This window comes from Mauremys mutica, chromosome 22 (genome assembly GCF_020497125.1).
Source record: "Mauremys mutica isolate MM-2020 ecotype Southern chromosome 22, ASM2049712v1, whole genome shotgun sequence".
Classification (NCBI taxonomy): domain Eukaryota; kingdom Metazoa; phylum Chordata; order Testudines; family Geoemydidae; genus Mauremys; species Mauremys mutica.
In genome coordinates, this window is record NC_059093.1 from 1067750 (window position 1) to 1079915 (window position 12166).

Here is a 12166-nt window from a genome sequence, read left to right on the forward strand (position 1 = left end):
TACTGCAGTCAATGAGCAGAGATCTGGTTACTGAAACTACACTTTTGTGCCAGTAACTCTGCAGCATCCCTGTGCTATGAAATTCAAATCTTGAATGGCTAAGGTAGCTTAATTTTAGCATAGTCTATTGAGCTTTTGTTGCCTGATTGTTTCAAAGCCAGTTTGAAGCTGCTAAAAAGGGTGGTCCTTCTCTCCTCCTGCTGCTTGTTGTTAGAGAAGTTCTCATTGCAGGAAGGGTTAGAATCTATTGGCTAGGTCAGGAGCCTTATACGAGGAACCCTTAGATTCTGCCCTTGGTCACTTTTCCTCTCTATTTCTTGACTTCCTCTGTAATGTGATTTGAGGCCTTTGGATGGAAAGCACTATCAGTTTATCATCTTTATGGCTAGGGTAACAAGCATCCCATTTTAATTTACCCTCTCCTGTTTGGAAAGAGTGATTGGGCCCCAATGGATGAGGTTTAAATACATGTGGGCGCCGGGGGGGTTAAAAAATTGAAAACAATTGACATAATTTCTGTGGGTGTAAAATAAATATAGCTTGAGGAACAAAAGAGTAGGTGAAACTCAAGCCCAGATGCTGTAGGAATTGGATCAAGAGAGGAGAGTGCTGGTCATACACTCTGGGGTAGCATATTTGTGGGAAGAGGGAGCAGCAGAAGCAGAACTGTGGTAGGCTGGAATCTAGCTTGCAATTTGTAACTTTGTGAATTGACCACATTTATAATGCAGAAGCAGAATACTTGGTGTTTTAATTGGGCCTATTTCATAAAGCTGAAAACAATTATGAGCCAAATCAGCTGGGAGGAAGAATTTAATCAGAAGCATGTGAATGATACTTGGGAATCATTTAAGAACACCTTAGATGCCCCAAAAGCCACAATCCTACAATTGAGGAAGAAGGCCATAATGGTTTAAAAAAACCAACCTGACCTGTTTTAGAGGGAAAGTGAAGGCATCTATTAAAATATATATAGCAAATGGAAGAAAAGGGAAGTTGATAGTGTAAAAAAAGAAATCAGAAGTTAGGAATTGTGGAAAACAGAGAAGTAAACGGACACAAAGAGGAATCTATAGCTAGCAGAGTTAAGGACAGTAAGGAGTTTTTAAAATACATTAGGAACAAAAAGAATCCTGACAATGGTGTTGGTCCATTACTAGATGGAAATGGTAGAATTGTTAATAATAATAATGTAGAAAAGTCAGAGGTGTTTAAATATTTCTGTTCTATAATGCGGGGTGCGGGGGACAAATAGTATAGTGATAGTTTCATTATATGGAGGTGATGTTTTTCATTCCACTAGTATCTCTGAAAGATGTTAAACAGAAGCTACTAAAGTTGGACACTTTTAAATGAGCAGGTCCAAATAACTTGCATCCAAGAGTTTTAAAAGAGATGGGTGAGGAGCATGCTCAGACAGGCCATTCATCTGGTTTTAAACAGGACAACCCTGCTTTTCTAAGGTTTGTCACCCATCTGGTACTGAGACAAAATCAGATGTATTGGACAGGGGATACTGTTCTGAAAACCATACTGCCCTGATTCCGCTGCTGTGACCTTGCACACATGGTGCCTGCATGGTCAAGTCGGGAGGAGTGGGGTCACACAGGTGGGGTTAGGCCAGTGAAAGAAAACAGAAGTAAGGAAATAGGTTAACAGTTGACAAAGCATGAATGCACAAATGGCCTTGTAAATAATACATAGCTAGTAGATAAAGAAATAGTAGCAAGAGGGGTATGTGATAAGCTTGCAGCTTTGCTTACTAGCACACTTTATGGTGTGTGGACAGCTTGTGATCTCTACAGGGATTGGTTCACAAAACAACCGTGAAGTATGTGATGCAATGTAGAATGTAATGCCTATGTGTCAGTGTGCTTTAGAATATGAATATAATCTGATTTATAATTATGTACTTTAGAGTTGTTATGCTCCCTAATCCACTCCCTACACCTGAGCCTGATCACCTTAGGGACAGCTTTATGAAATGCCAATAAAGAAACCTTAGTGACGAGTCCTGATTCAATCCAAGGTTTTGGATGCCAGAGAGCTAGATAAAATGTTCTCCTTGAACTGGACGAGGTGTTCTGGATAAGGCTAGTGGATAAGGCCTTGGTGGGAATCCCAACATTAAGTAAAGCTTTAATTTTAGCAACATTTCCTTGTTCCCTTTTCCTTTAGCTGGGAAGTTTTTAGAAGGAAAAATCCTGTTTGGCAGTTTCTTAGATGGCATCAAAGATGGTAATAACGTCTCGTTTACCCAAAAGGACAGTTAGTTGAGATGGGCTACAGCTGCTGCTGTTGCTGTTAAAGTCTGAGCTCATTTTATCTCAGGCGTTTTCTGGGTTTCAGCTGGAAGTGATGGGGTGGTGATGTCATCTAGAGTCTTCTCTTTGGCCCGGTCAAGTCAAGACATCCCCCAGGATTAGGACGAAGAAGGTACAGTATCCCAGAAGGGGGTGGGGATGGCAGCCGTGAAAGGCTGCCCCATCCATTCTTTCCTCAAGAACTCAAAAATGGAGTGATGGGTGGAATAGCCTATCCCCTTATCGTTTGTTCACTAGTAGGGCTAATATCCAACACACCAATTTTGATTGATTAATTTTTGGTTCTACATCTCCTGTTTTTTACCAGGCGTGATTTCAGCACAATCCTGGAGTTATATCATTAGGCCTTTTTGTTTAGATTAGTTCAGTCAGTCTCCCCTTCCATACCTTTTCCCATAAACATTTGTTCAAGGTTAATGTGACACTTTATGAACTTTCATATACTTTTTACTGTTGAGCTCACAATTAGAATAAATGTGTAAGCCCGATCATCACATTAGGATCATGCTCTTAGTGGTTGTTCAGGGTGCCTCTGACTTTCTGCTACTTCTGTGTCTCTCTTGTGTCTGTGTGGAAGAGAAACACACCACTATACCAAACAATCCCCAGCAAAGCCCCTCACCCACATTGAATGGTGTCACGAGTCTGTGTTTTAATTTGAGGCCCCTATTGTCTCTTAAGTTTATTTTGAATGAAGTTTACACTCACCAGTTTCAAAGTAATTTAACCCAACCTATAATAATAATCTTCTCTCTCATTTCAGTATGATTACTCTGCGCAAAATCTTTCAGCTTCCTGTACTGTTTGTATAGGTTAAAACAAACAAACAGGAAAATGTGATAGAACAATCCCAGAGAGTGGCAGGGAGTTGAAGGCAGGACGTGGAAGTACTTTAAACCCTAATTAACATTGATAGGGTTCCAAGTAGGCAGTGTCTCTTCAAACACAGCTGGGGTAGTGCCTGACTGGTGTATATTGCCTGCCCTTCCTTTCTAGCCAGGCACTTTTACAGGTCTGTTATGTGGTTCTGTAAATAGTTTATAACATGTTTTGGTCCTGTTTGTCAGGTGAGACTGTTAGGCCTGAATAAAGATGTAGCACAAAACCAGTTGTGCCAACCTGACTGGAGTCAAACATCTAGAGGTTTCTGGGTAATCTCAGAGTGGAAAATACTGAGAAGCAGCATTGTCTCACAAAGCCCTGGGAAACAGTGAGATCAGTGAAGGGGCTGGGACCAGCTGTGTTATATTGAGAAACAAACTGTCTGAGGAACTGATAAGACATACAAGCATCTCACAGTTCTGACTCTAACTCCTTGGTTTAGTGTTCGGTGTGTTTTAACTCCCTCGCATTCCTAACCTTTGGCGCTTGTTGAGATATTAACAATTCAATATTGTAGAGACTAGGCATGCGTATATATTAAAAGGTGTCTAATTTCTAGTTGTTAGACAAAGGGGGTGGATTGTTCTAGTGAATGATCTATGACGTAATAAAACTGTCTATATAAGCTAATACTAAGCTGTAAAGAGGCGGCTGGTTCTCTTCGGATACGAGCTGTTCTTTTACTGACACGTGCACTTGTCAATAAAGAACTTTTGATCGGACCTTGCTGGTGTTGCCTGTCTCTCTGCGGTCAGACAACGAACTTCGCTGTTGGGGTTCGAGTCCCCGACAAGACCAAGTCATAATTGATTTTGCAGTGTAAATGGTCTCTTAGGCACCATCCATGCCTAAGAGTTAAGGAACCACATTTAAACTCCTACAGATTAGTGGGTTTAACAGGACTTGGCTGGCTGACTGTGTAACTGGTTACTTGCCCCTTCTCCCCTCCCACCCCCCCAGTTGAACACAGTTTGGTGCGGTGTGTGTGTGTGGACTGGCCCCTGCCTTAAGGCTCCAGCATGTCTGGGTTGCTGTCCGTGCTAACAAGCCTGTATCATGCTGCAGTTAATGAAGCAGGTTGTATCTAGCAGAAATAAGCTAGTTGCTTCCTGAGGAATTGGCTGGACCACATGGGTTAGAACAGGGGTTCTCAAACTGGGGGTCGGGACCCCTCAGGGGGTCACAAGGTTATTACATGAGGGGTCGCGAGCTGTCAGCCTCCATATCAAATCCCGCTTTGCCTCCAGCATTTATAATGGTGTTAAATATATAAAAACATGTTTTTAATTGATAAGGTGGGTGGCAGTCAGAGGCTTGCTATGTGAAAGGGGTCACCAGTACAAAAGTGAGAACCACTGGGTTAGAACATGCCTGGGTATGTCTGAATTTCACTTTTTTTTTCTCTCTCTTCTCAGCTACATTTACTGCACTGGGGACCTCCTGAAGCAGGTCCAGCTGGCCAGGCTCTTCTCTGATGACAAACACTTTGTTGACATGCCGTTGCGGGAGTCTCCAGGTCAGCAATGGCAGTATGGCTAGGGCTACAGAGCTGTTGTGTTTACTCTTTTCCCTCCTGCCAGACACCTGCAGTCTAACCCCACACCCGCCTGTTGGTGCAAGCTGGGCCCTGTGCCCATTTCACCACACTCATACAGGATGATTGGGAATTCTGGTACTAATGCACAGGTGTATTAGTGGGAATAGTGGCACTGTGGCCTGGTACATACTACACCAAGTAGTCACTATGCCTTCACCATTCATGGTCCCCTTGTTAGCAGATTCGGCAGAACCTCAGCCAAGGCCGTAGACAGTGAAGGCTGTTTTCTTTTTCCCAGAACTAGTTCTGAAGAAGTTTCAGCAGCTAGTGAATGTGACTCCAGGGGGGATATTGTCCAAAGAGCAGCTGCAACAGTTTGTGAGCTCATCCTTCAGTGACCCTGGACAGGAGTTTGAGCAATGGGAACCTCAGGACTGGATGAGCAGGTACAAAATAGAACCCAAAGGGGCCCTTGCAAGAGTGAGTTCAGCATGATCAGCCTCAGCCCTGGTGATGGGAGTAAGGGAGCCAGACTGCACTGTGCTGGCCTATGTTGTCCCGCTCTGGAGGCAGGGGTTGACTACAGCTTTCTTGGGAAGTGATGAATTTGTTTTTAGTACCTAGGAGATGTGGTAGCTGTAATCAGTGCTCCCCATTCACAGTGCTGCCAATGTACCTCACCGTGACGTGCAGCATCCCTCCTTTTTCGTCTTTGCCAATGCCCCTCCATCCTGACCTGCAGATCTTGCTGATAGTCAGGTCTTTGGCTTGGCTTTAGCAGAGGCTGCCAGTTGTGATGAAATGGACTAGAACATGAGATGGGTGTTAGCCTGAAAAACCAAATATACCTCCAAATCCATCTGTGATCTACTGAGGATTGAAGCTTAGGTCTCTAGAGCTAAATTGCTAATTTAGCCACATTCTGACTTATGCACTGCGGGGAGTGGGAGCCAAGAAGGGTGCTGTGACCCATAGATTGCTGCACTATATCAGGCAGTGTATGTCACATGCAGTTTCTGGAAGCAACCCTTGCCTGTGGTGACTAGGTGCTTGGTTGTGGTTGTCTCCTCTCTTGAGTATGTTTCCTTCTTTATCTTCCAGCCCCCAGATTTTAGCCAAGATTTCTGACCAGGAACTCCAGGCATGGGCATCGGATCTGAATGCCAAGTGGAAATCCCTAGGGAGAAAGGTAGAGAAATGCAGGGGGGTGACCCTGATTCTGTGCACTGTGTTTGGAAAGAATGCAAGTGTGGTGAAGATTCGGCCCAGGCTAGTTGTGGGGGCTGGAGGAGGGGCGACTGGCTCAGGGAGCTGGGAGTTGTGGGAAAGGGTCGTGGGGAGTGGTGACCAACTTGGATCATCTTTTTCAGATCAAAGATGACGTTAGGACTCACCCGATGTTTTACTCTCAGATTTATGTGCCACACCCTCTGATGGTGCCCGGTGGCAGGTTCATTGAATATTACTACTGGTGAGTAACAACTGGTGTGTTGGAGCCTTGTCCTGGTTACACCTCGAACTGACTTTGCTGCAGCCACAGCTTGAACCCTGGCTCTGCCTCATGCCGGTTGAGCTGGGGAATTTTTGCTGAGCCTGGCTGTCACTGGCACTGTTCTCCTGGCCAATATACATGGGGGTTGTTTCAAATAATTGTACTTGCTGAAACGATGTGACAAGCTGTCCTGTCACACACTAGGTGCGGCCATGACTGAAAGGTGTGGGTGCAGACACACTGTCCTCAGCCCTGGCCTGAATCCCAATGCTTGGGAGAGTGTTGGGTGTGAGCATGGACCATCTTACATTTGGTTCATGCAGGACCACAAGCCCAAAGCATCTGGTATCGCTTGTGCAGCTGCTGCTTTTGTGCTGCAGGGATTCCTACTGGGTGATCGAAGGGCTGCTCCTCTCTGAAATGGCAGCCACGGCCAAGGGGATGATACAGAACTTCCTGTACCTGGTGGAAAGGTGAGACCCTGACCTAAAGCACTTAGAGAGAGGAGGCTGGCTGGAGGCTCCTTACCTTCCTCCCTCAACTCTGAAGCCACTCCTTCCCTGTCCAAGCATGAGGAGCTGACCAAGTGACACAGCCATGGCTCTGGCAGTGCCCTCTGCTGAGAGGGTGTCACTTTGAGGATGCTTGTGCGGGGACCGTTGTCATGAGGGGCATACGTCATCTTGTCCTCCAACTTTTGCCATCTCCTCATAGTTGCAGGGCCCTGCTCCGAATGCAGTGTGGGAAGTGGGGAGGCTTCTGCAGGGCCCTTCATCTTCCTCCCCTGGGATTGTGTAACACATGGTCTCTCCCCTGATGGGCAGGTATGGGCACATCCCGAATGGAGGGCGAGTCTATTACCTACGCCGGAGCCAGCCACCTTTCCTCACTCTGATGATGGATGCCTACCTGGCCCATGCCAATGACACAGACTTTCTCAGGTGGGCATGAGGTTCTGCTAGGCGTCACCAGTACCCTGTATGTCCTAGGGAGCAGGGGTGGATTCTCCTTACCTCTTCCCCCATCCCCCATGGCTGGTGCCAATCCCTTGAGCTCTCCCTCAGGATCAGGTCCAGATGGCTGCAGAGGACATGGGTTGGCACTCTGTGTGACGGGTTAGATCACAGAAACACCCTTGGGAGCTACCAAATGATATGCCAAGACTACCTCTGCTCCTGTTTTCCCTGCCAGCTCAGGACTCCAGCACCCTGTCTTGCTGAGCCAGACACTCCCATCTGCTCCAACAAAGACCCAGGGTCTGAATTACTTGCCCCAAACTGCAGGTTTACCTGAAAGCAGCTAACAGAAGTGTGCTTGTCTTTAGCACTCAGATGCCCAACTCCTAATGGAGTCTAAACCCAAATAAATCCGTTTTACCCTGTATAAAGCTTATACAGGGTAAACTCATAAATTGTTCGCCCTCTATAACACTGATCGAGATGCACACTTGTTTGCTCCCCCAGGTATTAATAGATACTGAGTTAATTAATAAGTAAAAAGTGATTGTATTAAATACAGAAAGTAGGATTTAAGTGGTTCTAAGTAGTAACAAACAGAACAATGTAAGTCATCAAGCAAAATAAAATAGAATGCGCAAATCTATGTTTAATCAAACTGAATACAGATAATCTCACCCTCAGAGATGCTTCAATAAGTTTTTTTCCTCAGACTGGACACCATTAATGGCCCACACTTTGCATAATTACAATAGGCCCTCAGAGTTATATTTCATATTTCTAGTTTCAGATACAAGAGTGTTACATTTATCCAAATAGGATGATCACGCTCAGTAGATTATAAGCTTTGTAATGATACCTTACAAGAGACCTTTTGCATGAAGCATATTCCAGTTACATTATATTCACTCATTAGCATATTTTTATAAAATCATAGAGGCTGTATCGTCACACCCTGTAACCTAAGGTGATAAAGCTCCCCCATCTCCTGTGGCACCAATGAGGATCTTGCATAGCAGTGAGGGTGGGCACTGTCTGCATGTGCAGACAGGATGGGACTTGGAGTGGCCATGATTCTGTCCATTGGGTGCTCCATACTCCAGGTGTCTGTGACTCTTACCCCACCCCCTTTTCACAATAGGCAGAGCCCCCTCCCTGGGTGCACACATGCCCCTGCATATGCCCTCTCCTCCTCTGAGATTTCCAAGCACACCCCAGGCCCCCATAAGCCTGGCTAGTCTGAGCAAGAGCCCATCGCTGTAATATTGGGTACAGCATTGCCACATGAGCCATCTACTGACTGGTCCCAGGGCCAGCGTGGTCTGCACTCTGCTTGGCCAGCATGTGTTGGAGGTAGCAGGAGCATTGCTCCAGGTCATGGTCTGTGCTGTGTATGCCCTTCAAAGCATACACCAAGCAACACCCACTGGGAAGTTCCCTGGAGTGGTTCATTCCCTACTGGGCTTCCTGTCCCCCCCCAGTTCCTGGGCAGATCCATGACTGGGTGATTTGTTCCTCATGGAAAGAGACTGCTCCGTGAGGAGACACTGACCATGCCTGTGGTCTGATTCCCAGGGAGAATATCCATCTGCTGGAGGTAGAGTACGAGTTCTGGCAGAGGAATCGCTCTGTGAGCATCACAGTTGGGGACAGGAATCACACTCTGAACTACTACAACGTCCAGATCGGGGAGCCCAGGTACCATCCGAACAAACGCTGTCTAATGGAGTTACACTAGAGGAGGAGTCAGGACACCTGGGTTCTATTCCCAGGTCTGCCACTTACTGTGTGGCTTTGAGCAAGTGACTCACCGCCCCTCCCATGCCTCAGTTTCCCCAGCAACAGAGGGGGATAATCCTCCCTCCCACCCCCCTCTTTTGGGGGCTATTGCACATGCAGGTCTCTAGCAAAGCTCTACAGTGGCACTGAGTATGTTCTACAGACCATTCCCCGTCCTCTGTGATGGAGACAGGTGCTGATGGACATGGCTGTGTTGTCTCTTCCCAATCCTGTCCTGTGATAGGACATTGACATCCCAGTGCAGAGTGGGCTGTCCTTCTCCAGCCCCTGCAGAAAACATGCACAGAGCCGCGCCTGTCCCAGAGCATGCACAGGCAAGACCTGCAGCTGCGGGCAAAGGTCTGGCCTCCTGTTACCCTGAGGAATGTGTCCCTTGGAGACTTGAGGGTCCACTGGGCAGACAGCTCGAGGAGGCACTCTCAAGCCCAGCACATGGGTTGCTGGTTGAGATCTGGAACTGCTGAAGGTGAAGCGGTGCCTTATGGGATTCGTGCTGCCCTCAATGTCCGACGGTCATCACGCTGCAGTGCCTGGCAGCTGGTCCTTGTAGGACCACTGGTAGGGTTTCACCCACAACCTCAGCTTCTGGCTTCCTCTGTGCGGAGCCACTGTGAGACCTGGCTCTGCATGCCAGGCATCTGAGCCTTTGCCTGCTTAGGGCAAGGAAATGACTAAGAACTGGACTGACCTGGTGATCTCTCTGTCTCCCAATCCCTGTCCACCCTCCCCTGCAGACCAGAGTCCTACAGCAAAGACTGGGAGTTGGCAAGTGATTTAAATGAAGGTAAAGAGAGATTTCTGTGATGACAGATGCTGTCCCTCTAATGCCCACTAGGACACAGCAGCCTGTGCTGCTCTTCACTGACTGCACCTAAATGTGGGCACCCATGTGCCAGGGGGAGATTTCTGAGAGCTGGGATGGGGCTTGGATATGGAATTCCCATCTGTGGGAGGTGAGGCCATGGCACAGATGTGGTGGCATTGGGGGTTAGGTTCCTTTTGGCCATGGCATCTTGTGATCACTTCTGGAGCTCTCTGGACAGAATCCTGGTGTCCTTCCTGGGAAGCTGGGTGGTGGGATCATGCCCACCAGATAGTTTCACTCTCCTTGGACTGCCTGGGTTCAGGCTTCTACATGATTCAGCCAGGGAAACATCATGTGTCAATTCTCCAGGACAGGATTTGTTGGGGCTCCCCAGGCTTTGTGCTCTAACAGTTCCTTCTTTCTAAGGAGCCTTGGGATGGAGCTAAGGAAGTGTGATAGAAGCTGCTTAACCCCTGCTCCAGCTGAACCAGCATGGCCCTTATATCTGTGCTTGGGGCTCAGTGCTCTGGCCTAGGGTCCCTGCTCTAACAGAGGCTTCTATCCTCATTGCCCCAGTCTGGGACCTGGTTCCAGCTGCACTGACATACATCCCATCAGAACCTGTGTTCAGGCCCCAGATCCCTTCTCTGCTGTTTCCTGCCAGTGGTCACCCTGGGCAGAGGTACTAAATCTTCTGCCACAGGGGACATTGAGTAGTATCTGTGCCAGTCTGTGTGTCTTGCAGATGCCAGGCAGGAGCTCTGGGCAGAGCTAAAATCAGCAGCAGAGTCAGGCTGGGACTTTTCCTCTCGCTGGTTCCTCTCCTGGCCTTCCTCACTCCCTGCGACACTGAAGGATACCAAAGCCAGGGCTGTAGTGCCAGTGGATCTGAATGCCTTTCTGTGCAAGACCGAGCATCTGCTGGCTTCATTCTACAGGATACTGGGTAAAGAGCCTGTTGGGAAGTGCCTCCCGTGGAGATACTGATGCCTGTTGAATCTCTTCCTCCCCCCCCCCCCATGAGTCAGGGACACAAGATGCTGTTATTGGGGCAACAGCATCCTGTAGCATTGCTGCCCACAGAGCAGCTTGGGTAAACAGCAGTGTGGCCTAGTAGCATCTTCCTGCAAGTGGGAGCAGGAAGCAGTTTAACTCTTCTCTTGCCCCAGGTAAAGCCACTTTGCTGCTAACTTCATTTATTTCTGTGTTTGTTTAATTCTCAGGTGCTGGGAGCCTAGGGAGGGCATCAGGTGTGTAGGGGATGGGCATTGTAGGGATCAGTTTTGTCTAGGGCACCTGCCTTTCCCCGTCCTGTGGCTGTGTCAGCAAATAGGAGCTGGAAGACTGTAGCTGACTCTGCATGAGCTGGAGTGGGTTTCAGCTTCCTCCCCCTCTAATACTGAGCAAAGGCCTCAGGCCGTGCTGTTCAGAGTGCCCTGGGACTAGAGTCTGCAGTGAGCGCTGCCAGAGGCCACAGCAAACATTGAGGCTGCCTTGTGCTGTAGTTAATCTGTGGATGCTCTGCAAACCCCTCACTAGTGTAATCAGCCATTTTCTCTCTCTCTCTCTCTGTCTCTCGCAGGAAACACCACCAAGGCTGCCCAGTTCCAGGCTGCTCTGCAGCGCAGGCTCGAGGCTGTCCAAGCTGTCTTCTGGAATGAGGCTGCTGGAGTCTGGCTGGACTTCAACCTCCTGAAGAAGCAGCCAAACCCAGCCTTCTTCCCCTCCAACCTGGCACCCCTGTGGACTGACTGCTTCTCAGACCAGGCTGCAGCTGAGAGGGCAGTGCGGTACTTAGAGGTGAGCTGGGTTCATGTGAGTAAGAGTCCTCACCTCAACAGACCAGTGTCTCCATTAGCCCATCAGGTGGGGAGTGTTCCTTGCAGACAGTGGAGGGTGCCACATACCTTCCTATTGAGCCTGGCACATGCTGTCTGCACAGAGCTGAGCAAGGTGGAGCTGGAGCCCCGTTCTCATGTGGCCCTGTCCCGTGTTTGCCAGGAGATTCCCAGGACTTGCTTCTCTAGCTCAACCCACTAGTGACCCCTAGAGCCCGCTTCCTACACTGGGCCATGCCTGTTCCCATCCCAGAACATAAGAACGGCCATACTGGGTCAGACCAAAGATCCATCAAGCCCAGTATCCTGTCCTCTGACAGTGGCAAATGGCAGGTGCCTCAAAGGGAGTGAACAGACAGGTTATCATCAAGCGATCCATGCCCTGTCACCTAATCCCAGCTTCTGGCAAACAGAGGCTAGGGACACCATTCCTGCCCATCCTGGCTAATAGCCATCGATGGACCTCAGGAGCTTGGCTGGGCTAGAAGTAGCTGATCAGATTAGCCAACAAAGTCCTGTCTCCCTAGATCCC

The 12166-nt window shown here is 48.2% G+C and overlaps 1 protein-coding gene across 7 annotated transcripts in view; it reads left to right on the forward strand.

Annotated features, from left to right (window-relative positions):
• LOC123354816 (trehalase-like) overlaps window positions 1-12166 on the forward strand; it is a 28224-nt gene that overhangs the window by 11212 nt on the left and 4846 nt on the right. For 3 of the 7 annotated variants that reach the window (XM_044997095.1, XM_044997100.1, XM_044997098.1), the window contains exons 2-11: window positions 4622-4722; window positions 5042-5189; window positions 5845-5932; window positions 6114-6214; window positions 6559-6708; window positions 7060-7176; window positions 8767-8889; window positions 9726-9775; window positions 10542-10742; window positions 11379-11596. In XM_044997095.1, the coding sequence (XP_044853030.1) occupies window positions 4622-4722; window positions 5042-5189; window positions 5845-5932; window positions 6114-6214; window positions 6559-6708; window positions 7060-7176; window positions 8767-8889; window positions 9726-9775; window positions 10542-10742; window positions 11379-11596 (1297 nt within the window). Of the gene's footprint in view, window positions 1-4; window positions 104-2349; window positions 2437-4621; window positions 4723-5041; window positions 5190-5844; window positions 5933-6113; window positions 6215-6558; window positions 6709-7059; window positions 7177-8766; window positions 8890-9725; window positions 9776-10541; window positions 10743-11378; window positions 11597-12166 lie in introns of those variants that run through there. The other 4 variants (XM_044997096.1, XM_044997097.1, XM_044997099.1 and 1 more) reach the window with 3 other exon arrangements.